The 26,595-nt window shown below is 40.6% G+C and overlaps 3 protein-coding genes across 4 annotated transcripts; 2 read left to right on the forward strand and 1 right to left on the reverse strand.

The window, feature by feature from the left end:
• The first annotated feature begins 797 nt into the window (after positions 1–797).
• On the forward strand, positions 798–6,139 carry LOC126386497 (E3 ubiquitin-protein ligase DTX3L-like). Of its 2 annotated transcripts, none has more exons than XM_050038887.1 (9): positions 798–875; positions 1,193–1,223; positions 1,654–1,710; positions 2,058–2,114; positions 3,564–3,753; positions 3,839–3,987; positions 4,075–5,220; positions 5,320–5,537; positions 5,672–6,139. In XM_050038887.1, the coding sequence occupies exons 2-9, from the start codon at positions 1,209–1,211 to the stop codon at positions 5,739–5,741; spliced, it is 1,902 nt and encodes a 633-aa protein (XP_049894844.1). In that variant the 5' UTR covers positions 798–875; positions 1,193–1,208; the 3' UTR covers positions 5,742–6,139. The 2 variants fall into 2 exon arrangements, with proteins under 2 accessions (XP_049894844.1, XP_049894845.1); XM_050038888.1 differs by having other exon boundaries at positions 4,078–5,220.
• Positions 6,140–7,457: 1,318 nt separating this feature from the next.
• dtex3lb.1 (deltex E3 ubiquitin ligase 3L b, tandem duplicate 1) lies at positions 7,458–14,078 on the forward strand. Its single transcript, XM_050037293.1, has 5 exons — positions 7,458–7,499; positions 7,928–7,980; positions 11,581–11,782; positions 11,946–12,106; positions 12,188–14,078. Exons 1-5 carry the CDS (start codon positions 7,484–7,486, stop codon positions 13,043–13,045), a joined length of 1,290 nt encoding a protein of 429 aa, XP_049893250.1. The 5' UTR covers positions 7,458–7,483; the 3' UTR covers positions 13,046–14,078.
• Positions 14,039–25,388, reverse strand: LOC126385530 (low-density lipoprotein receptor-related protein 1-like). Its single transcript, XM_050037292.1, has 23 exons — positions 25,268–25,388; positions 25,061–25,177; positions 24,246–24,352; positions 24,035–24,167; positions 23,812–23,934; positions 23,586–23,708; positions 23,288–23,428; positions 23,068–23,205; positions 22,641–22,760; positions 22,225–22,490; positions 21,928–22,109; positions 21,707–21,813; positions 21,186–21,305; positions 20,855–21,031; positions 20,631–20,771; positions 20,374–20,547; positions 20,062–20,223; positions 19,755–19,938; positions 19,562–19,669; positions 18,333–18,406; positions 18,142–18,235; positions 17,045–17,189; positions 14,039–15,839 (listed from the first exon to the last, which is right to left on the reverse strand). The coding sequence occupies exons 1-23, from the start codon at positions 25,386–25,388 to the stop codon at positions 15,699–15,701; spliced, it is 3,198 nt and encodes a 1,065-aa protein (XP_049893249.1). The 3' UTR covers positions 14,039–15,698.
• Positions 25,389–26,595: the final 1,207 nt, after the last annotated feature.

Here is a 26,595-nt window from a genome sequence, read left to right on the forward strand (position 1 = left end):
AAATTGTAGCCTCAGTTTCCTGTTGTTAGCTGACAGGAGTGGCACCTGGTGTGGTCCTCTGCTGCCGTAGCCCATCTGCTTCAGGGTTTGAGGTGTTCAGAGATGGTCTTCTGCATATCTTGGTTGTAACCAGTGGTTATTTGAGTTACTGTTGCCTTTCTGTTATCTTGAACCAGTCTGGCCATTCTCCTCTGACCTCTGGCATCAACAAGGCATTTTCACCCAGAGAACTCCTGCTCTCTGGATATTTTCTTTGTAAATCCTAGAGGTGGTTGTGTGTGTAAATCCCAGTAGATCAGCAGTTTCTGAAATACTCAGACCAGCCTGTCTGGCACCAACTACCATGCTACATCCAAAGTCACTTAAATCACCTTTCCTCTCCATTCTGATGCTCAGTTTGAACTGCAGCAGGTTGTCTTGACCATGTCTACATGCCTTAATGCATTGAGTTGCTGCCATGTGATTAGTCGATTAGCTATCCTTATTAATGAGCAGATGTACCTTATAAAGTGGCTGGTGAGTGTATACTGTTGGGTAGCTTCATGTATAATAATGCTTACAGAATGTATTTGTTGCTAACCTATAGGAAATAAAGCTGTAGTGGAGTGGAAATGAAGAACAATATTTTTCCTCTATAAACTGTACTTAAATACAGTACTTAAATTAAAACAACAGCATCAGCAGCAGCAGCAGCAACAGCAGCAACAACAACAACAACAACAACAACAACAACAACAACAGAGATAACCAATAGTGAAAAGCTGCACTCTACTGGTGTGGAGCCTTTATTGTGACGTCACGTGTCTCGCTCGCGGAGTTCCTTTCACTTTCATTTATCAGGAAGAAGCAGCGTTGAAGTATCGAGCCAGCTGAAGGTAAGACTGCGTCACAAACTCATGTTTTACCTGTTCATAAAGTAAAGTTCGTGACATAACGTTGTGTTAAAACTGTAGGAAAGAGAATAATGGAAGGCAAAGTTACAGCCTGTAAAAGTACGGTCGTACTGTGTCGTAAGCGAAAGAAGAGTCGAGTCATAGACCGCAGTGTCTTTTCACATAATGTCGACATTTGTCCGGTTTTACAGCCTGTAAATACTCCAAAATAAAAACTGTTGGTTGTTTGAACTGAAAGCACGACTATAAGAAACACTGCTGTCGTCTGTTACACATACTGTATGTGCTCTGTCTAATAGGAAGAGGACTGTCAACATGGAGCCCATGGACGTAAGTATCAACCTATGGTATCAACCAAGTCTGCAAACTTAAAGCTCAACATACAGTATGAACAAAAACAACAAAACACATACGTGTTTTCTGTGAAGTGTATGTGAAAGGAAAAGTATAATAATGAAGGCACAACTTCCCAGGATAGACTCAGATATTCATGAATAATCACAGCCTGTTTATCTTTGCTGTATTGAGGGTGTCCCCTTAGGTCATATTCTATTATGATATTGTATTGCAACTATGTCATCAACATTATGGTAACCTTAAGTGCTGAACATTGGAACAGTATGAAAGACAACTGTTAAGTAAGCTGTGGTGTTAATATTAATATGTGAATATTTTACAGTGACTGTTTTCAATTCTAAATTGTTTGGGTTTTGAAGTGTTAACTGTTGTGGTTGTCTTTCTTTATAACAATAACTTGTAGTGGTCTGCGAGCAGTGATACACAGCAATTCCCAACACCTCATGGTCAGTCTGCTGAGGTAGGTATCTGTGTGTGTGTGTGTGTGTGTGTGTGTGTGTGTGTGTGTGTGTGTGCTTCTGTGTTCAGTAACAGATATTACTTCAAACAGACTGGTACAAGTCCAGTCTTTGATTTGAAAACTGCAGTGTGGAAACAGTGGCAGAGTGTTTTCTTTTTCTTTTGAGAACCAAGTCAAGTTTGAGCAGGCCTGTATGTGTTTTCTGTAAAGTGTATGTGAAAGGGAAAGTATAATAATAAAGCCACAAATCTCCAGGATACACTCTGTTATTCATAAATGATCACAGCCCTGGGTTTTGAAGCATTCATCATTGTGTTTGTCTGTTTTTTTATTTTAATAACTTGCAGTGGTCTGTGAGCAGTGATGCACAGCAGTTTCCAACACCTCATGATCAGTCTGCTGAGGTAGCTATCTGTGTGAACGTGTGTGTGTCTTAATAAGAGATATCTCAGTCTGGTTCGAGTCCAGCTTTTGATTTTAATACTGGAGTGTGGAAACAGTGACAGAGTGATTTTTTTTTTCATTTCCAAGCCATGGACATTTTTTATCAATTACAAACTGGTGCAAGGAAAATCCGGATTGAGTTTGAGCAGGCCTCTGTGTGTTTACTGTAAAGTGTATGTGAAAGTGAAAATATAAGTATGAAGACACAAGTTCCCAGGATAGACTTTGTTAGTCACAAATAATCCCAGCCTGCTCCTCTTTGTATCAGTGCTCAGGTCATATTCTATTCTAAATAGCAACTACATTATCAACATTATATAAAACTGTAAGCAGTATTAGTTTAGTTAAAAGACACATTACCTCCAATTAGGGCTGTCGTGATATTCTGGTATTGACAATAACTATGATATATAAAAATGAAATACATATATCGATTGTTCCTAACTGGTGGGTTGTGGTCCACAAGTGGGTTGCGGGTCAATTCAGAATTAAACGCAAGTGACTCACAAATGTGTCGTTTGTATAAAACACACTTTATTTTGAAGTACAGTGAATTTCCGGCACAGAGCTTTTATTTTGAAGCACCGTAAATTGAGTGACTAACGGACAGCTACTTGACAGAGACAGGTAACTACATCAATGACATGGCCAAACCCAAGTGTGATGCTGAATGTATTAAACTGTGTGGACTTTGAACTGACGACTGAGGAGAAATCTGGACCCTGTGACTGGACCAGTTGAGACCATTGATATATATCATGAAAACATGTTAATAATACATGTGATAATATCGTGTAAATAATCCAGTGCCTTCTAAATAATTTGTTTCTTTATGCTCTTGCTTTGTCTGTCTCCAGTAACATTATCTGGTTGCCTCTTTACTGTCCTTGAAGTGAAATTGCTCATTTATAGTTATAGTTATACACTCTCTCATATTTTGAGTGTAATTAATTTGCCTTTTTTTTCTAAAGACATTGCAACAATGTGGTTATCATAATCTCTTTTGGCCACAATAAACATGTTGTGAAAGTCTGATATAGTGGCAGCCCTACCTCCAATATCATATTCATATACAGTGTATGACCTTTAGTGTTATAAAGCCCACAGAACCTGCAGAACAAAATTATAACTAAAGAGCTAACGTCACAGTCACACTAAATATAATTTTTTTTAAAACTGCGGATGACAAAAAATGTATATGTTTTTTTTTTCTGTTTTGAAACTGTGCCAGTGGGGCCATTCACTTCCTGTTTTCTAGTTTTACATTTTAAGTAATTTTTTTTAAATTTAAGTCCAAACCAAACCTTTTAAGTCAAATGACAGGCAGGATTTGGTGCTATTTTACCTTCTAATAAAGTGACAATAACTAACTGTGACCTTATTCTCTGATTCTGACGACTTTATCACAGAACAAAGAAGAAGTTCAAGTCACTCTCTCAGTCATGTGGTCAGAGGGGGGTAAACCACAGAAACCTAAAGTAGAGCTGGAGAAAATACTTCAGACCTGGGCCAACAACAACGACAAATTCAATGGAGACTGCAAAGTTTTGAAAGTCTCAGATGATTGCAGTGCTGTGATATCTCTTAAACCCCCTCCAGGTACAGTATGATTGTAAGGACAATTCATTTGCATATTCTTTTTATATTTCTTTTGGAGTCATTTTTTGTTTGTCTTCTTTCACAGCCCTGACTGAGCTTCAGAAACTGAGCGGGCAGTTGCTGTCCAGGAAAGATGGGAAAACGGTCACAATAACGTCTGTTACTTTGACACCACCAGAGCTGAAGATACAGACGCCTGCTTCAATGAACCTTTCTCCTTCACCCATGTCAGATGTATGTGCTGTGTGGTAAAACAATAGCAACAAATTACACTGAAAATAAATGCTTTTTTACTTAATGAATACACTTTATTTTATTCAGCAGCAAGTGCAACCAGGGGAGCAGGGCGGTGCAGTCTCTACAGCAGGAGAGGAGAAATGTACCGTCGCAGTGGGCCATTTCTGGTACGTGAACCACATCTTCAAGGAGGAGATTCAACGTATAGAGAAAGAGCAAGGAGTTAAAATCATAGCAGAAGTAAATGTGACATTTCAAGCAGACAGGAAAGATGGAAGTCCACAAGAAGCTTTATCTGAGTTCACAACCCTTGTCCAGAAGTGCTTAGGTGATTCAGATGGCTCAACTATTCCTCTCAAGAACGTGGATCAAGAAGAGTGGAAAGATGCACTGAAAATCGCACAAACAAAAGAAAGGAAGGTTTTGCTTACTCTGTCCTCTGAAGAAATGATCGTATGTGGGCCAATACAAAGTCAAAATGTCATCAGAAAGTCATTAACAACAAGTGCCAGCACCTCTTTGGGAGAGTCTACATGGGCGTCTCAAGACACATTATGGAACATTGGCATGAGCATCAATGACCCTCTCGTCAATGCCGGACTCACCATGGAGGAGAACCACTGGAAGCTGATGACTACTTCCTACAGTGAGCAAGTAGATAAGATCAAAACTAAGTTTGGAGTGGACTTTAAAGAATCAAGCGACGGTCAAGGCAAAGTGGAAGTCAAAGCTTGCCACAAAAGATCTAGAGGAAATGCGTCAATGGAGAGCCATGCTGTCAGAGCTCTTCTTCATCTGTACCAGAAGATTGCAACATCACCCTACAGCTTCACCCAACCTCTTGGTGCTGCTGGGTTCACCAGCTCGCCGACAGAGGGAGCCTCCGGCGGACCCGTGTTTAATGGACAATCAGAACACAAGACGGAAGCACCCACAGGAGGAGGAGCAACAGCAGGAGATGGTGAAGAAGAAAAGTGTCCTATATGCATAGATACATTCACCAAAAAGACACGACTCAAGTGTAAACATGAGTTTTGTGAAGAATGTCTGGCACAGTCAAAGGAAAGCATGGGACCCATCTGTCCTGTTTGCAGAGAAGTCTTTGGTGTGATGGAGGGAGACCAGCCAGATGGAGATATGACATGGCATACAAATTCCTCTCACCTCCCTGGATTCCCAGACTGTGGCACTATTAACATCAGCTATAATATCCCAGGTGGATACCAGACGGTAAATGTCTTCATTTAAATATTTGGAGACTTTCTGTCATTTTTGTAACTTGTAAGTTAATTTCTGACTTGGTGGTCATGTTTTACTCTTGTTTTGCAGAAAAAGCATCCAAATCCTGGAAAGTACTATTCTGGTATTTACAGAACAGCGTATCTGCCAGACAACAAAGAGGGCAGAGAGGTGCTGCACCTGTTGAAGAAGGCGTTTGACCAGAAGCTCATTTTCACTGTTGGGACGTCCAGAACGACGGGGGTGGATAACCAGGTGACCTGGAACGACATTCACCACAAGACCAACATTTCAGGAGGCCCACAGGGGTACAGTAGCTAAATCTCTTAGTCTTATATATATATATATATATATGAATGTACATATATATATATATATATATATATTCTTTTTTCTTATGTCAAGTCTACTATATATTAACTTTTGTACCTGCTGTTTGCAGTTTTGGGTATCCTGACCCTGACTACCTGAGCAGAGTCAAGGAGGAGCTGAAGGCTAAAGGCATCGAGTGAAGACTGTGATACAAAGTGGCTGAGGAGAGTTGTTTTCACACAAAACTAAGATAATTATATAAAACAATACTGCAATACAATGGAATGAATGTACACCGTCTCTCTTGTTATCTTGTAATTTTTCACATTATCAGTAAGGGTTGCTTTGAGGTGCACAGGACAGAATTTAAAGCCTAAGAGTTAATGGTTTAGCAGCATGTATTATCCTCACACTTTAAGCAGAAATATGATGAAGGATTGGGTATCTAATATTTCCTCATTATTTTGTTGTTTCATAAAGCTGCTCAGCTTATAACAGTATAATAAGAATGAAATATACAAATACAAATTGAACTTCATGTCTACAGTACACATGATCTGATTTACTGTTTGCCAAATAAATGAATAAATCAACTCAAGCTGACTCACAGTATTCTTCAGTTTATCAGAACAATATCACAATGGCTTGTTTTCTTTACATTTTTTAAATCTTTGTAATAACAATATTTGTGATGTAGTTGGTAAAGTATAAAAATTATACATTATTCAAAAGAAAGTCTGAGCCTCCATGCATCATGTACAATAAAAGCTATGAGTCATTTTTCATTTAAAGAAAAAAAGGACTAAGGGACTGTTGGTTACTTATGAGGGGCGATGGGTGGTAAGAAAAGAGGGAGGCATGTCAAATCATTTTTTAAGCAGTGGAGAGGGATTTATATATTTTTTTGGTTTAGGGGATTGGCATACAAATTCAAATGGTGTTATTTTGTATTTATTTTGCCAGAGATTTTTAAAGAAAATACGGGTTTGGCAGGTGTGTTTTCTTTAAAAATCACCAAAATTACACCATTTATCATAGTTAGAAGCTGTATGAACAGAAATTGTCTTTAGATTTTAAAATTTTTGATGGTCCTTGCACACATCATGCATGGCGTATGCTTCCATCGGGGATAGAAAAAACGTGATGAAATGAGCTTTAAATTGTGATATTTCATCAAAATCACCTTATTCTGTGTCTTGTTTAAAATTTGGTTAAAAATAAACATCACAAACTAACTAGCATGCTCGACAAGAGTGAAAACCCAAGGCTTAGATCAACTCCAGGATTTCGTCTTCAACATTTAACTTTCAAAGGAAAAAGAAGGTAAAATATTTGTAGCTACAGGAAGAGTCAATGTAGTGAAGGAGTCGCTGAGGGACTAAGGTTGGGCCTGACTGTCTGATGCGCTTAATGAAAGAATCCACTGAGATTTCTAAAATAAGTTTAACTTTTTATTAATGAAAAAAGATGATGAACTCATGATAAAGTGCACAAACTCGTTGATCAAAGAAAATAGCGGTCTCTCTCTCTCCCCCACAGTAAGTGAACAGGTGAATATATTAAGCATGTGACCCGCTATCCCCCTGCTCAATATGACCACATAATAAATGATATCATAACCAAAACAAACAAGACCAAAGAATAACAATCAGCATCCCTTCCACTTATTACTAAAAACACCTATTAATCAATTCCTGGCTCCTACAGTCAAAAAATAAATATATATAAAATAATTGAAGTCACACCCAGGCACCCTCTCCTCTGATATGTAAAGAATAGTCCCTACTCAAAATACAATTCTGAAAAAACAGAAGCAAAATTAAAAAAAAATAAAATAAAATAAAAACTCGTTATGGTAGTTCCGTTAAAAATCGGTGTTATTTCTCACGTGCATGAAGACATGAAGATATGGCGGACATGTCTCTGACAGAAGTGGTGGGCTATGTTGAGACAGAGCAGTAAGACAGTCAGAGACAAACTCTTGTACCACAGGACAAACAACAGCATAGTACAGTACATGTGGACAGACTGGGCGGGCTCGAGGATATGATGTGTCTCATTTACATGATAAGTTTCAATTTCAAGGAAAAAATACGGAAATACGTTTGAGTCCAGACGGAGGTAAGTGGCAGGCTTAAGTCTCAGATTTAACTTTATATATCCCGTATGTATGAGCAAACGTAAAGCGTGCGACATAACCAGGTTGTGTCGCATTAGAAAAGTTACCCATGAATAACCTGCCGCAACAGAAAGTAGAGCATTTCTTTCTAACATCAGACCAATATTTCATATCATGTCTGTGTGCAGTCAAACTATGTTTTTAAACTGTTAGCTCAGTCAGTCCTCTGCAGTCAGGTTTATTGTGGCTGTTTGTTGTGTCTTACAGAGGAAAGTGAAAACGTCAGGCAGTGTCGAGGTCAAAGAAGAGACGTGGAAATAGTGAGTAGTCCATAGATTGAGACATTATGAAAGAACTGGCAACAGTAGCCTTCATGTGGGGTGGAGTCAGGTAAAATGGGATAAATAAGGTTTTACATCTTTGGCTCTTTGAATATCCTCCTGAGACCCCAACTTTTGTCTGATATACATTTTTAATTTCTCATAAGTATTTGAGATCAGTAGGACCCAATAAGTATTAAAAAAAATGAGAACTGTCAATGATAATAAAGTCCCAATGTCTTTAAACAAGACAATTATTAAGTCCTTATGTCCACAAACCGGACGATTATTAAGTCCCAGTGTCCTCAGACGGGACAATAAAGTCCCAATGTTCTCAAACAAGACGATTATTAAGTCCCAATGTTCTCAAACAAGACGATTATTAAGTCCCAATGTCCTCAAACGGAACGATTATTAAGTCCCAGTGTCCTCAAACGGGACAATAAAGTCCCAATGTTCTCAAACAAGATGATTATTAAGTCCCAATGTCCTCAAACTGGATGATTATTAAGTCGCAGTGTCCTCAAACGGGACAATAAAGTCCCAGTGTCCTCAAACAGGACGATTATTAAGTCCCAGTGTCCTCAAACGGGACAATAAAGTCCCAATGTCCTCAGACGGGACAATAAAGTCCCAATGTCCTCATACAAGATGATTAAGTCCCAATGTCCTCAAACAAGACGATTATTAAGTCCCAATGTCCTCAAACGGGACAATAAAGTCCCAATGTCCTCAGACAGGACAACAATAAAGTCCCAATGTCTTCTAATGAGTACATTGTAATTAATAGTGTCTCAGCTTGTTTCTGTCGCTAAAATTGTTCAAAATTATTGTCATATCAAACTACAAACATTATTAATCATAAACAAGTTTCAACCATAAAATGTGATCATGTTTTGAACCTTGTCCACTTTTGTCAGGATCAGCCGCAGACTGACTTGGCCGAGATGGCTGCCATCTTGTTTTTACATGGATAAGTGTATTGTGCTCTTACTAACACTAGATGACATAAAAAAGTGTCCATGAACGAGGACAACAGGTCCAAGTTAAGTAGAATGAAGTTTAAGGTCAAGTAAACCCAGAATGTGATGTCCTCATATGAGGACACAGGGTCTCAGGAGGATATTAGCAGCCAGTCACCAAACATGTTATTGCATTGTTTCTACAAATGTCTTACATGAAACAATTATTATTGGTCTTGGATAACTAGGATGGGGAGAGCAGATGTGGCATGTTGATTTTCTCTTTTTGGTAATAAAGGCGCTGCAGCTAAAACAAGAAAGGTGTAACAACAAAAATAGTTGTAGGACGCTGCATTTTAGTAAATGTCTGACTTATAATCAAATATTTTCACAGCACACTTAACTTTATATGGGAAGTAGTTTTGAGTGAGTACCTTATGCTTTCAGGTAAAAAAAAACAGGTCAAAACGGGAAATGAAGTGAAAGCAGCATGTTTTGGGCCTGCCAGGTGCTATCAAATCATGACTTATATTTTTGTGGGCCATCATATTACAGACATTTAAAGTATTTTTGTCACCTAAAAACATTAAAGATGATGCATTGAGTCCATGTCAGCCACAACAGTCCAGAATTAGCCATCATCGTTAACATGCACGATAGGGGTGGGCGATATGGCCCTAAAATAATATTCAGATATTTCAGGGTATTTTTGTGGTAACAATATTCTTGACGATATGACAAATTAGTAAATAAATGAAATAAATGATCCCTTAGTTTGTAAATAACAACAGTAACTCACAGTGAGATTCAGACTCTGTATACAATATTAATAGTTCAACAAAATATAATCTACCTCAAATTACACATTTAAACAGCTCCCAAATACAAAAAAGACCCTGGGATATATATAAATAAATCAACAGGTGATTTCTTTCTCTCTCAGCAAAATCCTAAATGATTGTTTTTTTTTCCACCTGGATCTTTATGCTCTGCCATTTCTCCTCTAATTATCACACATAACTACTGCACATTCACATATACAGTATGTAGTGTTTATCAGGTAGATTTACATCACCAAAGGTTTATGACACAAATCACTTGATGACGCCGACTCCCATGTGTGCATGACAAGAGAGGATAGGGAGAAACACTGTGCTGCTGTCGGAGGAGGCGTTGAATGAGTTCCCTCTGAGCGGTAACTTGCTAAAAGAGTCTGAGAAGTCCGGGGCTGTTCATAAAACATTCAGGACGTCACAGTTTATTCCACACTACTGAAGCTGCTCCTCTTTTTGGAACCACTGTGGAGTCATAATAATTTCGCTTTCAGCCATGCTTGCTGTTGCCGTTGGTAACAGTATGATGTTAATATGTCAACAAGTTGAAGTATTGTGTGTATCACGATGAATTTTTCTCATCATATAAAAAATCATACCAGTATTATTGTGAATTAGATGATATGGCACACCTCAATGCACATTTCTAGGAAACAGGTAGCAAAAGAACAGCAATAGCATGGCAGAACAATCCTTTTGAATGAACAGCATTAGGTTACATGAATGAAATTAAAGACTGAACTAATAAATGGATTCAACCATCTAAAAAACAAACATGACTGTCCCATTTTACGTGAACATGTCATCAAAGTGAAGTCAGGGTTCTTGATGTGTTTGAAGGTCCAGAGTTTCTGAAATATTTTAAATGGGCACATTTTTTTATAGAAATATAGCAGAGATCAATAACAAGTTCTAAAAGTAACATTAAGGCAGTCGTCAGAGTTTAGGTGGTTTTCTTGGTGATCTACCAAAAGATGTCCCACATTACCTGAGTTCACCCTGGGCCTATGTTGATGTAAAGTTAATATGAATCCGTGCAAATGTAACAGCAACTGTGTCTTCATTAGGAATAGAACTGTTAATATCAACAGGTGTTATTTGTGATCTTGCTCACATGATGCATTTTCCTCAATAATGCCTAAACTAAACAGGTTTAAATATTGAAGAATACAATCTTTTTTTAATATATATTGTGACTACAGCATGCCAGAGGTGTGGACTTGAGTCAGACTCAAGACAAAAACTTGATGACTATTGACTTAACTTGACTTGGATTTGGACACCAGTGACTCGTGACTTCACTTGAACTTAAGCTTGAACATAAGAAAATACTTGATACCTTACCCAGAGCCAATTTGGGAAGATAAGGTCATATACATTTTTCTAATATGAGATGAATTAAATGCAACAAGACAGGAGAAAAACAATCAAAATCCACTGTGTTGTGACCCTAGTTAACGGCACTTGTATGCTGTGAAAGTGTGCGTCATCATTGCTTTTTTCTGATTAAGTTCAGTTACATTTATTTTAACAAACATTTTTTTGACACATGAAAATAGAGTTCATGATATCTGTAAACTGCATATATTATGACTCTGTCGTAACATGGCATAAAATTGGTCAAAGACCATTTTGACTTATTTAGGACTATTAATAATGAAACAAACTGTAGCAGGGCCATACTGTCCGAACTGTCCCATGTCTCTTTAAATAAAGGAAACAGACAGCACACCTTCTCAGCTGAATAATTCAGAGGATTTATTAAGTAATACAGTGTCATTAATGGTTGTACATCATGTTTTCAGGCTCAGATGATGTCATCACAGGACAAAAATGAAGTTCTGGCTGTTCTCTTCATGAAGTGGTCAGAGGTTAATCGACCACTTAGAAAGGAGCTACAGCTGGTCCTCCAGCGCTGGTTCATCAGAAACCATGTTGGAGCAGCCTGCTTAGTTTTAAGTGCCTCAACAGACGGGAGAGTTGTGGTGAAGATTACACCTGCCCGAGGTCCAGTATGACTTTGTTTGGCTTTTTAAATCGCTGCAGTTCAAACCATAACAAAGACATTGTGACAGCTTTCTTTATTAGTATTGGTTTTGCAGGTCGGCTTCTTGAGCTCTTCTTTTATTTGTTTTGGAGGCAAATCATTTTGTGTTTGTCTTCTTTTTAGCCCTGCGTGAGCTTCAGAAACTGAAAGGACAAACACTGACCATTAATGATGACACAACAGTCACAATAATATCTGTCAGTCTGCCAAAGGCAGAGCTGGAGACACAAAGACCAGATGATGCTTCAATCGACCTTCCTCCTTCATTCTGCTCAGAACCACAAGTATGTATGTGCTTTGGAGTAAACAAGTGCAAATAAATCACATTATATTTGATTATATTAATTCCTTGTATTTCTGTCTAGGTGGAAGGACAGCTGGGGAAACAGAGAAGTGACGTGTTTTCATGTACTTGCGATATCCCAATGCACCATTTCTGGTATGTGAACCAGGCCTACAAGGAGGAAATTAAACGTATAGAAAAAGAGAGTGGAGTAAAAATCATGGCAGAAGTGAAGCTGACATTTGAAGCAAACCAGAAAGATGCAAGTCCAAACCATGCTTTCTCTGAGTTCATTAACCTTGTCCAGAAATGCTCAGGGGAATCCAGGGGCTTCACTCTTCCTCTCAAGGAGATTAATCCAGAAGAGTGGAAGGACACACTGAATGTCATCCAGAGACCTGAGAACAAGCTTGTCCTCGCTCTGTCCTCTGAAGAAATGACCGTGTGTGGGCCAAGAAAAAGTCAAGATGTCATCAGAAAGTCCTTAAATGCAAGAACAAGTATCAGCACTTCTGTGGGAGTGTCTACATGGGCTTCTCAAGACACAGTGTCTACACAGGCGTCTCGACACAAAGAGTCTACACAGGCGTCTCAGGTCACAGTGTCTACATGGGCATCTCAAGACACATTACGGAACATTGGCATGAGCATCAATGACCCTCTCGTCAATGCCGGACTCACCATGGAGGAAAACCACTGGAAGCTGATGACTACTTCCTACAGTGAGCATGTAGATAAGATCAAAACTAAGTTTGGAGTGGACTTTAAAGAATCAGGCACCAGTCAAGGCAAAGTGGAAGTCAAAGCTTGCCACAAAAGATCTGGAGTAAATGCGTCAATGGAGAGCCATGCTGTCAGAGCTCTTCTTCATCTGTACCAGAAGATTGCAACATCACCCTACAGCTTCACCCAACCCATTGGTGCTGCTGGGTCTGGTTAACAGTCTTGAGTGTTCTGATCCTGGTTATTTGAGCAGAGTCAAGGAGGAGCTGAAGGCTAAAGGCACTGAGTGAAGACCTTGTTACAAAGTAAGGGAAGTTGTTTTCACACAAAAAAAAATGAGACAATTTAAAACAAGCAATTAGGGACTATTCCCTATTTATGAGAGGGGAGGGGGTGGTGAAAAACAGTGAAGGCACTTATATAAATTTTTAAGCATTGGAGAGGGAGTTGTGTTTTTTGATTTGGCATATTTGTCATATTTTGTATATATTTTCAGGACCCCAAAACCCACAAATGGGTTTGAAAGGCATGTTTAGTTTTTATTTAATTCGCAAATTTACACCATTTATCATAGACAGAGACCACAAAAACAGAAATTTTTAGATTTTCAAATTCCCAAAGGTCCTGCAACACCTCATGTGGGACAAACACTTATGTCAGGAAAAATAATCAAATCTAAGCTTAAAATATTGATATAGTGCTATAGTGTGCTTCTGCATGCATGCTGCCTCTGTGACATACAATTTATTTTTTTTACCCCCTCCCCTCTGATAATTTGAGTACAGTCCCTTACTGCCATGCACATACTGTTGTACTGTCTCTCTTCTTCTCATGTAATTTTTTTTTACATGTTCTATCTTCACCTGTAAAGCTTAACTCTCTTACTTGAAAAGAATTTCCTGTTTTTGTTAATTGAAAAAGTCTTTCTATTTAAATCTGTATAAGAATGAAATATACCAACATAATTTAAACTTTAGCCCACACTGACTCATCACAGTATCCTTCTCTTTATCAGCACGTTGTGGAAAAAAAAAACACAAAACACTGTGGCTTGTTTTTCTGTACAATTTTTTAAAATTTTATTTATAACAATATCTGTTATTTAGTTTGTAAAGTACTCCAGCAAAAATTAAACATTATTCTCTTTCCAGAAGAAAGTCTGAGCCTCCATGCATCGTGTACTATAAAAGCTATGTGTCATTTTTCATTTAAAAAAAAGGACTAATCAAAAAAAAAAAAAAAAAAAGAAATTCTGAAAATGCATGTATGATTTTTGCAAAAATGTTCTTTAGGTAAAATGATTGTACTTCTCTCTCAATTAAAGACAAAACATATACAACAGCATAAAATAACACTCGCTGACAGGTAAGCAAAAATAAAAACTTGTTATTGTAGTTACATCAAAGATTGGTGTTACTTTTCACATGCATTAAGATATGGCTGACACATTTTCTGACAGAAAGCAGCATTTTGGGACAGAGGCTGAGCGTAAGGACGTGTCAGAGCGACCGGAATGGTAGCATTAGCAGCAGCAGGGCACAGAGGAGAGTGAGAGATTAGAAAGAGCTCAGGAAGAGCAGAGAAATGCTAAAGACCAAATGAACATAATGCACTTAAGACTGAGTCATTACAAAACTGTGAACGTACAGACTTTGATCCTCTAAAGGTAGAAAGATAATTCTACTCACAAAGCCAGATGGATGTTATCTGGTCTTTACAAAAAAAAAAAAAAAAAAAAAGACTGGAGAAAAAAAAGACAAACAAAAGACCCATCATGATCATTTTTTCCTTCGATTTTATCATAATCCCAGCCTCCCTTTCCTTCTGAAGGAAGACCCTTGTTAACAGACAACTAAATGGTGCAGACATGACTCTATCCATCAGAGTCTTGTATCTGCTTTGACCCTCCTGTTATCAGCCAGCTATGGTGTGGGCATGTACGCACAGCCAACTGCCCACCCATGAAGGCATTCACTCTCACCATCTCTTTACATCTGTAATCTCCACCCACCACTCCGCCTGGAATGTTTAACCCATGACCAACTTCCCCACTCTCCACCTCCATAATCACACACTAAAAACACCTGTCATCCTCTCACTGCAGCAACACGTGAACTCCAACTGTCATACAATGTGATAAAAACAAACATACCTGTTTTACATCCTACGGTATAAAGCCTACAGTATACACTATACCGTAAAATATGAATTCTGTGCAAGGAAGACAACACAATCATTTCATGAACATTTGTTCTCTGAGAAGAAATTACGTGGAAATACTGTAGTTGCCATCTGGTATTGACATTGTACATGTGCTATACACAAACGGTGCTATCACGAATCTGTCTCGCACAGTCTTGCTGAGAAACTCCAGCAAGACAACATATGTACCGATTTAGAAAACTTTGAGTTTTGCCTTTCCCGCTCAAAGTCAACACAAACAACAAACAGTTGGCACTGGTGAAATGGAACAATGTCTTTTTTTTTCTCTTCTATACAATTCATACAAAAATAAAAAATTAAAATTGCTCCAATGATAGCATCTTTTCTTCTGATTTTCTTGTTTCCATTTCATTTTGCACAGAGGTAGTGGCTATTTAGGTAAAGGGTAAGGGACAAAGTGTAAATTAAAAATCTCTCATAGAAAATGTTATTCATTTTTGACCAGAGGAATCTCAAAAGAACAAAATATAATACTGCAATCACATACAAAAGTAGTCCTTCATTTTTGTACATTTTATACAGTGTTCACACTTTTTTATCAATTTTCTCTCACACTTTTTTATCGATTTTTTTTGTGTTTCGTTTTTCTTCAAAAGGCAAGAATAGGGGTGTGTTTGGAGTAGCGTGATCCAGGGCCAATGGACAGTCTATGCCAGGGGGTCCACGAGGGGCTCCTCGTCTCCACGTGATAGCAACTCCTTCTTCTCGTCTGTGCTGGCCAGAGAGTTGCGGCTGTTGTGTGCTCCCATGTACAGAGTGGCATATACTGGGTTTGTGAAGTTGGTGGGCTGGAAAGGGACAAATATCATCCATTAGACAGACATATGTGCAGACTACAACATGTATAGAATCAAAATGTTTGTTTACAATAACTTCAGGAGAGAAACCCCCACGTCACACATATACAACAAAATGGCAGTGACAAACGCTACCGCAATTGGTTTGTTTTTAGCCACCTTAATAATTGCCCACCTAAATTTAAGTGTATATTATATTTAGAATATTTTAACTGCTTTACCTCGCCGTCAGACAGCCCTTTCCAATGGGAAACTGAAGCTGTTAAATCTATCTATACCCTCTTCAAATCCAAACTCCTCATTTTACTTTGCAGAACAAGGGAGTTGCTGGTCTACCGCTGCCTCCATCAGTTATTGTGCTCGGTAAAGTAGTGAAAATATTCAAAATATAGCATACATGTAAACTGATACTGATTTTTGTAAGTGCCTAAAATACACTTTGCTGTGGCCCTCGTCCACAGCAGTGCATTGTTAAATTCCATGCCGCTAGACTTAGTTAGACTAGAGTTAGTTTTAACTTTGTAACTTTAAATGTTACCGTTACGGCTGAAAATAGCAGAGATGATGTTTATTTATGGGCTAACCTGGAAATTAACATCACCCTGGTTCCCTCATCAAAAAGCAAATGGGATTTTTCGATAGGATTTTGGATTATTGCAGAAAATAAGAAAAGGAGATCAAAAAAAAGTTCATGACAATAAAACAATTTGTTCAACAAGATAATGTCCACACATAAACACTACTTTTATAATTTTTGAAGCATAAATGCAATCACCAGAAGTAATAAGTTAACGTTAGGCTGTAAACAAACTACGCTACAGTCGCATGACTTAACGTCGTTACCGCAATGAAATGACACTCTGTAGTCGCAACTGCCTTTTTTAAGACACCTAAAAGCTTCAAAATGTATGAGTGGGGTATTTACCGTTTTTATGTTGTAGGACAAAACGTGAAAGTCTCTTAAGTTTGTGTTTTGTCAGGCATCTCACCAAAAACCCACTGACTTCAAGACAAGAGAGCCAGGAGTGCTAAAATGCTAACTCATTTCCGGGTTTCAGGACTCATTCCTACACCACTCTGATAACAGAAATAAACAAGTTTGCCAATTGCCAGCTGTCTACTCGGAAGCGGTTGTTGTTGTTAGAGTGACATCATGGTGATTTGGTCTTCTATGCACGCCTTGTATTTTTATCTACCTTATCTGGGTCGAGCGTGAAGTCAGCGTCTAGCAGCTCCCCAGCGTCATCATCCGGCTCGCCCTCGTAGATCTTGTAGGCAGGGTTTCCAATCTCAACATTCATAGCCCCGTTGGTCATCCTTTGGTGCTGGAAGCCCTTGGCCCTACACGAAATATGAAGGGCACAGTCATACCTTGGTGCTGTGCTCAAGGTTATAGGAGCCTCAACAGTGCAAGCGGGGACACAGCCACATGATGAAGGGAGGGAAGAGGCATCACATGACTCTCACCACCATCCAGGCTGAGGGAACTAAGCCACAGCACAGGCATCAACACAAACCCAGCATTCATGTAGCCCATGACAGATCCAGACACAGAGGACCTGGATACAGGACTGTTACTGTACAGAGTATCCTTTAAGACCACAATAAATCCACAATAGATCCTCCAAAATATGCTACGATGTCTGCATCGTCTTTAGTTTCTACCTCTGAGTAAATGCTGGATTTTTCACATTGCATTTTCCAATGTGAGCTTGGAAGAATGCTGTCACACTGTCACACTGTCCATCTCTCACTATGAGAGACACTACCACGATACAAACCACAGCACAGTACAGTAAGTACAATATATGGCACAGTATGATGGACAACATTATGACGGATCTACAGCACTGGAGTGCACAGACAGATCTATTCAATGAGTCTTTTCAATAGATCTGCCCTGGAGCCGCTCTGAGGAGGGCGATTACACAGGAGAGATACTGTAGGAGCATCTGAGAGAATGGTGCAACATTCACCACAGGACCAAACACTGCACAGCAAACCAAGACTTATGAGTAAGAGAGAGACAGAGAAAGAGAGAGCATCAGGATGAAGAACTGAATGAGGGTATGGAAGGAAAGTGTAACCCTGGCAACCGTTACCGCAAGCGTCTGGAGCCGGTTTTGCCGGGCCGGCTAGACCTGAGGAGCAGAAGAGACGCCATTACGGAGAGGAGAGGAAAAGTGCAGAGGGAAGAAAGGAAAGAAGGAAGACAAAGAAGGAGGGAAAGAGGGAATACAAAGGCAAAAAGCGGTCTCAAATGTCTTTTGTTTCCAATCTGTGCGTTACTCACCCTCTCATCCTTCTCCTGTACCAGAACAACGCTCCTGCAGCCAGCAGAATCAGCAGCAACAGCAGCAGCACAGGGATCACTATGGAGGCTGTGCCTACGCACACAAACACACACAAACATAAGAACAGTCTCCGGAGAGTTTTATTCCACTAAATGGACTTCTAATATTTATGTCATGGTCGTTGACTTACGTCCGCCAGAACCTGAGGCACCGTTAGTGTTGGCTACGGACTCACAGCGATGCCCCGCCCAGCCAGGTGAACATCTGCAGGCACACAAGAAGACAGGAAATAGAGATATGAATGTATGCAGCGATACATTGGAGATATTCAGAGTAAAATGATAACAAATATAGCTGCAAACAGCGATTCCAGGGATTAGCCAACAGAAGCTGTTGGAATTTGAAAGCTGTAAAGGATCGAGACCTTTGACAGTTTCATACACCTGCATTAAAGATAACAAACAAGTTTTATGATGACCAGAGAAATGCTTACATTTACGACCAAATCTGTGCAAGGCCATGTCCTTCTTCTGCACTGCTGTCACCCCCTATTGCTCAGTTTAGTGATATTTGGACAAACTGTCACTGATGATTTATGGCCAAATTTTGTGCAAGGCCTATGCACATTTGAAACTGGTGGCGCCCCCTATTGAGCAATTTCAAAATAGTTTTACATACATGGTTCAACATTGTTAAGAAATATAACCTTCAAGTTTTGTAATGGACAAACAACAAACAATTTCTGATTCATAGTCTGATTTTTGTTGTGCCACACCGCTTTTTTTGCAATTGTAGTGCCCCTGAGATTGAATGAAAACCTTCAGTGTGTTTCAGATACATATTTGGACATTTCCTGCAAGTTTCATGATCATCGGCCCAACAGTTGTGCAGTTAGGTCTGTTTATGTGCTAAGCCACGCCCCCTTATAAAGTTCATTGGTCATATATCTTCAAAACCTACTGAGATACAAACAAGCTTTTGATAAGTTATGATATACTTAGTCAAATGATGATCCACAGAAAATTTGGTGGCAATCTGACCTATGATTTAGGAGACGATATCAAAAATGTTTTTTTCAAAAAATTTAAAAATGGCAGAACATGTAGTAGGTAGACTTTAGTGGATCTTGAGGCAAAGTTACAAATAGATGTCTTTACCAAGTTTTGTGTAAATTGGACTAAGGGCGTAGTAGTTATGACTTTTTAAAGTTGACCTTTAATTATAGCGCCCCTATCAGGTTGTTTAGGGTTATATTTGATGAGGAACATTTGAAAATTATAAGTGCCTACGATGTACAATCTCACAGGAATTTGCAAAACATTTTCAAAGAAAAATAAATCGAAAAAACAGCACAAAAGCAATACAATTTCAGCTCTTCATGCTTGAACCCTAATTATAGATAATAACGCTGCTCCTCACCTGCACTCTGGAAGCCTGGTGTTGGGGTTTATAGAGCACTGGCCATTTGCACAGTACTCATTTGTATCACATGTGTAACAGCTGGGCTGAACTCTTCCATTTGTGCAGCTGTAGAAAACAGAAAAAAATTGTGAGTACACTGACTTTTATGCATGTGTAAGTTTGTTTGAGTTGAGTAAATAATGCATCTTACCGGCAGGAGAAGTCCCCTGTAGATGTGAAACTGTCGCTGGGAATACACTCGCCATCACGACAGTAGTGACACTTGTCAATCTCACATGTGTTGCCGGTGTACTGAGGCAGACAGCGGCACAGTTTGGAGCCGTTTTCACTCTGTAGACATGTACCTTTGTTCTGGCAGTGGCCTTCACAGCTTCCTGCTCATACACACATAAACATGTAAGTGCACTGCTTACACATGACATCATAATCTATTTAGATACTCCGACTGCAACAGAAGTATCTGAACATTTTTAAACTTAGACAGTGGGAACACTCACTGTACTGGCACTGGTCGCCCAGGAAGTCAGACGGGCACTTGCAGGTTGGCTGGTTTCCGGCACTGACTGTACAGTTGCCTCCATTTTTGCAGTAATCCTTACAGGTGCGCAGGTTACAGTTTGGCCCTGTGAAGCCCGTCAGGCATCGACACGTGGGAGAACCTGTGGAGGGAAAGAAATATGAAGGGATAAACAGATGGAAGGCTAAACATAATTACATGAATCATATTAGTCATATGAGTCACATTACTGGGCCGACAGAACATATTTTAACATAAATGACAAAACCAGCTTGCAATGTCCATGTCTTACCTGTAGGGGAAGGTGTGCATGTGCCTCCATTCTTGCAGTAGTCCCTGCACTGGTCAATCTCACATCGATCTCCTCCATAATTAGGCTGGCAGCGACACTTGGGCTGCTTGTGGGCATTCAGGAAACAGCTGCCACCGTTCATACACTGGATCAAGCAGGAACCGCTGGGAGGAGCTGCAGATAATGAAGTCACACAGAATGAGTTCAGATGCCAGTGTGTGTGTGTTTTGTCTGTGGGAGTGTGTGTGCATACTCACAGATAGGAGACAGTGTGGGAGTGGGCAGCTCCACACATGTGCCGTTGTCCAGCGTGCGTCCGTTGGGACAGATGCAGACTGGTCCGCTGGGGCTCAGCAGGCACAGCCATTCACATTTCTTCCTGTCGCAGGGATTAGTCACTGACAAAGACAGAGAGAGAACCGGTATTTAAAAAAAGTAAAAAACAACCATCTGCTTGCGTAACGTCTTTTTTTCGACTCACTCTCAGGTTGCTTGTAGCGGTGGTACAAAGCTATATCTGTGGCGTGGTTCATTCCAGTGGTCAGGTTCTCTATGGGGCCTTTGCCAAACTTATTCACTCGGAAGACATAGTTGTTGATGTAGGTGACGCCGTAGATGTAGTCCTCAAAGACATCGATGCTGAAGGGCTGATGGAGCTCTGTGTGGAAAAGAGAGGAGATGTTGTGGAACCCTCACAGACAGCATACATGCCTCGTCTACCCACATGGAAAATGCAATTGTGTCTTGAATAAAAAAGACTGATTGTTGGTTTGAAAAACAACATCTATAGATTAAAGTATGTGCCACTCAACTGTTCTTAATGCTGTTTACAGCCACAACCACATCGCTGCCATTAAGCCTCACGCTGCAGATCAAGGAGAGTTTAGCATCGGCCCAGAACAGACGCTCATTGAAGTAGTCCACCGCCAGACCTACAGAGAGAGAGAGAGAGCAGTGTTACAAAAGGTAGAGAGATTAAAAGACCTGTATTTAGTTCAGAACAAATGATTAAAGGAATACTTCATCCCCATCATCAGTTATTCACCCTGTGTTACGGTGAATTTTCAGTGAAGGAAGAATCAAAAATCAGAGAAAATTCTTGATGAACTGGAGTAAAGGGGAACCATGTTTAACAACACCAGAATCGGAATCGAAACATCTATTTACAAACTCTCACACAACTCACGCAGTATAATCCAAGCCTCGTTTATCCAGTCGTATGCTCAGTATTTCCCAAGTGTAACACGGGGTGAGTAACTGATGCACAAATGATTATTTGATAGAAGAGGTATTCCTTTGAGGAGATGTACTTATGCATGTGTGCATGTTTTACCAGTTGGCCACTGGATGTTTTCCTCCACCAGTGTCTCTCTCATGGTTCCATCCATAGCAGCTGTTTCAATCTTGGGATGGTTCCCCCAGTCTGCCCAGTACATTTTCCTAATGAAGGAAATGTTAAAGCTCCAGTTAACATTTATTTGTCACAATTTGCATTCTTGTGATTTTCTACAAGTAGCTACTGTAAGACCCCCAGGTCTCCCAAGACCTGCTCACCCTCTCTGGGGGTCGACCACGATGGCATAAGGCTCATCAATCATGCCGGAGATGAGGGTTTTGCGGTGGCGTCCTCCACTCAGCTGGGCCACCTCAATGACGTCTCTACCAGAGTCGGTCCAGTACAAGTTCCCTGCCACCCAGTCCACAGCGATGCCACGGGGCATCTTCAAATCAGGAATCTGCACACAGAGACAGAAAAACAGCACTAAGACCCTCCAAAATTGGACACACACCTGCCTTGTTTGTTTTACATCATATGCCTGCATAAGAACAAGCACGCACATGCACACTCACCTCCACGTTTGTGACCCTTGATTCACTTTGCCTTCGGTTGCGGTTGCTATTGGGGGAGGAGGAGGAGGAAGGCAAATCATAGGAAGAAATCCGCCCTGTGTGCCAGTTCGTCCAGTAAATGCGGTTCGCCTTGACGTGCAGGTCCATGGCATCAATGCGAACGTTGGCATCGCCCTGGAAGACCTGCTCATAGCGCCAGTTTGGCATGGAAGGGTCCAGGCTACGTATTTCACTGTCATCAGCGATGTAGAGCACTTGTCTTGGAGCTGGGGATGCACAGGGAATTATGTCAGGCCAGGAAAAGGACAAAAAGATCATTGTAGTAGAGCAGAGATGTGAGAAAATGAAGTAAAATTCAGAATATGCAGAGTACATACATAAGCATGGAGAGTGTCAGTTATGATAGAAGCACTCACCATCAGCCTTGCAGGTGTCATTGATTCTGGTGAAGTACTTGTGGCAGCTGCACTTGTGGGAACCCTTAGTATTGTTGCAGATGTGGGAACACACTCCGAATTGCTGGCACTCGTTCTTATCTGTGAAACACCCCAAGGCCACATGATACTCATAACACACATGTTAGAACAGCTAAGAGGTCAGTTTTACCCCTCTTGTGTTTTCAAATGCATTAAAATAAAATGCCTACATCTCTGAGTTGATAGCTTTTTCTAAAATGGGTTTATTAATCATCTATGAATTATTAAAAAAAGATTATTAACAGTATACCTCAAACCTGTTGTCTAGTTACGCCCCTTTTTTGTAGTCAAGCCGACTTTTTGATTGCGAAACTACACGTACCCTAAACTTACTGTAGGCTAGGCAGAGAAAAACTTCTTCACATACCTTCACATCTGTTGCGTCCATTGGACTGGAAGCCGGGTTTGCAGGAGCAGAAGGAGTCGGTGCCGTTCACCACACAATGAGCTTCGTCTCCGTCTCCGCACACTGTCCTGTTACTGCGGCAGTCGTTCAGCACCGTGTCTGCAAGCGCAGAAACAGGTTGCACGCACTCACATCGACACCTATGCAGAATGTAAGCTATCCATACTGCGACACAACTCACCTTTCTTATTGCAGTTGATTTCGTCAGAACCATAATCCTCGCAGTCATTGAAGTAGTTGCAGCGCAGGACAGAGCTGATGCAATGGCCGCTGGAGCACTGGAACTCATCTTTTTGACATACAGGTTTGGAAGGAAACGATGCTGGAGGAGTACAGGGGTCACAGAGAGGTCATTATGCTAATTATTATGTGCATAAGTCAGCCCAATCCATGATTAAGAGTCCTACACTATTGCAGTTTAATAATGCTTTCTTGAATTGTAATGTGACTTTTAAGCAAGTCAAGAGACACAAACTCACGGCAGTTGACTTCATCGCTGTTGTCCCCACAGTTGTTGACACCATCACAGCGTTTTGATAAAGGCAGACACACACGATCATTATGACAGCGGAACTGCCTTGTGGGTGGGCACTGGAATTTAACTAGGGGACAGAGGGAGAGAAACATCAACACAGAAATAAGACTCCATCCAAACAAGGTGTCAAGTGGTCTAAGGGAATACTGTCGAAATGCAGAGAGTCTCACCACACTCTTCTGGATTCTCATCTGAGTTGTCTCCACAGTCATCCTCGCCATCACACTTCCAGCCCAGGGGTTTACAGAGAGTGTTGTTGCACTGGAACTCGTCCAGGGGGCAGTGTCTATCCACTGAAACACGGCAGTGAGAGAAGAGGAGAGAGGGATGAGTGATATATAGCATACGCTGCTGATACATAAGCATCAGGGAGAAAAAGAGTATGTTCCTTACCACCGCCGTCACATTTCTCCTCATCACTGCCATCCAAGCAGTCAACATCAGCATCACAACGCCAGCGGATGGCGATGCAATGGCCATTTTTGCACTGGAACTGATCACTGTCACACTTCACATCACAGTCATTCTGGAACAAAAAAAAAAATTAGTGCCTCTAGTGTGTCCGATTCAAAAGCAGAATGTCAATCAGGAAGGAAGTTGATACCTCATCTGAACCGTCAGCACAGTCGTGATCCCCATCACATTTCCAGCGCCCGGCAATACAACGGCCGTTTGTGCAGGAAAACTCGCTCTCTGAACACTGACGAGGCACTGAGGACAGAGAGAAGAAAGCTTAGGAAGGGGTGTGAGAGGAGGATGGAGCAGGAACAGAGTGTAGAGGCGAGGAGCAAGGAGAGGCGTAAGGAAAAAAGAGAAGAGAAAGGTGGGAATAGAGCAGACTGCAAAAAAAGAGCACAGGGTGCTCTGCTGAGAGCCAGACGTACATGAATAAAATAAGGGTGATAATTCACATCACAGGATTGACTCATGGGGCACAGAGGTGGGGATGGTGCAACATTCTGTGCTGTATGAAGCAGAGGAGCTAGTGGGATTGAAAAAGGAAGGAGAAGGCTTACAGAAGAAAAGAGAAGCTGGGTAGGGTGGAGGGGGCACACGAAGGACTGGGGAGCTAAGGTTGTGGATGGTTGAGCTGAAACTGTGAAAACACCTACCTCTGGCTCACATCAACAGGCCAGTGTGAAATGCAAAATAGACATGAGATGATGTGAGATGTGCAAATGGCCACAGAACTAATCAAAGCAAAAAAGAACTCAAAGACTCAACCATGCGTGTGGTTGAGAAAATCTAACGAACGAACACACAGTGAAAGGTGATCGGTGCTTATCACTCTAACCTGCTGCATCTGAACAGTCTGATCATTGTAGAGCTTGTATCATACTTTAAATCAGTGCTTTCATACACATGATGAGTGGTGGATGTGTGAGCGGGCAAAGTAAGAAAGAAACAGGTGGAACTTACCACACTTGTCTTCATCAGAGTTGTCCCCGCAGTCATTGTCATAATCACATTGCCAGCGGCCGGGCACGCAGCGGTTGTTCTTGCAGCGGAACTGGTATGGCTCACATGTCCGCTCGTCTGAACACCAAACAAACAAGATAAGTACAAGCCCTGTTACCCACTTCCTTTTACTGTCCTCTCTTCCTCCATCCACCACTCTGTCCTTACCGCACTCTTCCTTGGGCTCATCCGAAGCATCCCCGCAGTCATCCTCTCCGTCACACTTCCAGCGTGCCGGGATGCAGCGCCCTGAGTCCTTGCAGCGGAACTCATCCACACCACATGTCATCTGAGCTGTAATAGAAAGGATTTATTGGATTAGAAGAATTGACACCAGACATGGGAATGCAGGCTTATTCACTGTGTTTCTGTAACAGAATTAACAGATAACAGATAACAGTGTTATTATTAAGCTTCGACAATGATTAACTGAATAACGAAGAACTGAATAATGAGGCATTAAAGAGACAGTTTGGCTCTTTTGAAGTGGGGTTGTATGAGGTACTTATCCATAGTCAGTGTATTATCGACAGTGTGTGGCAGTCAGCATGCCCCCAGTTTGGGGAAGCAGACAGCAGTAAAGACACAGACGCTACGCAATGTTCTGCTGTGGACAGGGGCAACAGCAAAACATATTTTAGCCACCTAAAAAAAATTCTCACCTAAAAAAATCCATATCAGTTTAAGTGTACACTATATTTAGAACATTTTCACTGCTTTACCTTGCCGTCAGACTGCGATTTCCTACGGTAACTGAAGCTGTTATATTGCTCTCTTCAAAATCAGACTCTATTAAGAAAAACATTAATTTTAGCTCACTGAACACATGAGCTGCTGGTTTACCGCTGCCTCTATTAGTTGGTTTGTTTGTGTTATTGTGTGACTTTGGTTTTTTAAACGGTAAGTTTGGATTCACCAAAGTCGTACAATAACACAAACAAACCAACTGACTGAGGCAGCAGTAGACCAGCAGCTCCTGTGTTCAGCGGGTTAAAATTTCTGTTTTTCTCAATGGAGTCTGGTGGCTTTGACAGGGGCGTAGATGGGAACTGAAGTGGCTTCCCCTGTAGGAAAGGGCTGTCTGTGTCAAAGTAAACCAATGAAAATATTCTAAATATGGAGGACAGTTTAAACTTTTACCAATATTTTTGGGAAGGACTTCTTTTTAGATAGCTAAAAGATGTTTTTGCTGCTGCTGCCCTTGTCCTCAGTGGTACATGGCTTAGCTTTCATGGTGGTACTCCTGTCTCTTTCTCCAAACTAGGGGCGACTGCCATCTCCTGTGCATAATACACTGATTATCCGAACTATCTCTTTAAGTCAGAATCAATCTTCTCCTGCAGTCAGTTCTGTTGTGGCTGTATAATTTTAGGTTTTAAGTTTCCTCTGTTAATTTGTTTTTCATCTAATACTGACATCCACAGCCTCCCATCACTACAGTCAGTCAGGTCCCATTAGATAAACATGTTGATGCTGTGGAGGAGACTTATTTCTGA

This window comes from Epinephelus moara, chromosome 24 (genome assembly GCF_006386435.1).
Source record: "Epinephelus moara isolate mb chromosome 24, YSFRI_EMoa_1.0, whole genome shotgun sequence".
In the NCBI taxonomy this organism is placed as follows: Eukaryota; Metazoa; Chordata; class Actinopteri; order Perciformes; family Serranidae; genus Epinephelus; species Epinephelus moara.

What these genes read in the sequence shown, in the direction of transcription:
- LOC126386497 (XM_050038887.1), top strand. An exon ending in TCCCAGGTGGATACCAGACG is followed by an intron (nt 5,221 to 5,319) that starts GTAAATGTCTTC and finishes CTTGTTTTGCAG; the next exon opens with AAAAAGCATCCAAATCCTGG. An exon ending in ATTTCAGGAGGCCCACAGGG is followed by an intron (nt 5,538 to 5,671) that starts GTACAGTAGCTA and finishes TGCTGTTTGCAG; the next exon opens with TTTTGGGTATCCTGACCCTG.
- dtex3lb.1 (XM_050037293.1), top strand. An exon ending in GAAGATTACACCTGCCCGAG is followed by an intron (nt 11,783 to 11,945) that starts GTCCAGTATGAC and finishes TCTTCTTTTTAG; the next exon opens with CCCTGCGTGAGCTTCAGAAA. An exon ending in CATTCTGCTCAGAACCACAA is followed by an intron (nt 12,107 to 12,187) that starts GTATGTATGTGC and finishes ATTTCTGTCTAG; the next exon opens with GTGGAAGGACAGCTGGGGAA.
- LOC126385530 (XM_050037292.1), bottom strand. Translation starts at nt 25,388, where the DNA reads ATGACATGTGGTGTGGATGAGTTCCGCTGCAAGGACTCAGGGCGCTGC. An exon ending in CAAGGGTCACAAACGTGGAG is followed by an intron (nt 22,110 to 22,224) that starts GTGAGTGTGCAT and finishes CTCTGTGTGCAG; the next exon opens with ATTCCTGATTTGAAGATGCC. An exon ending in TGCCTCAGGTTCTGGCGGAC is followed by an intron (nt 18,236 to 18,332) that starts GTAAGTCAACGA and finishes TTGTGTGCGTAG; the next exon opens with GCACAGCCTCCATAGTGATC.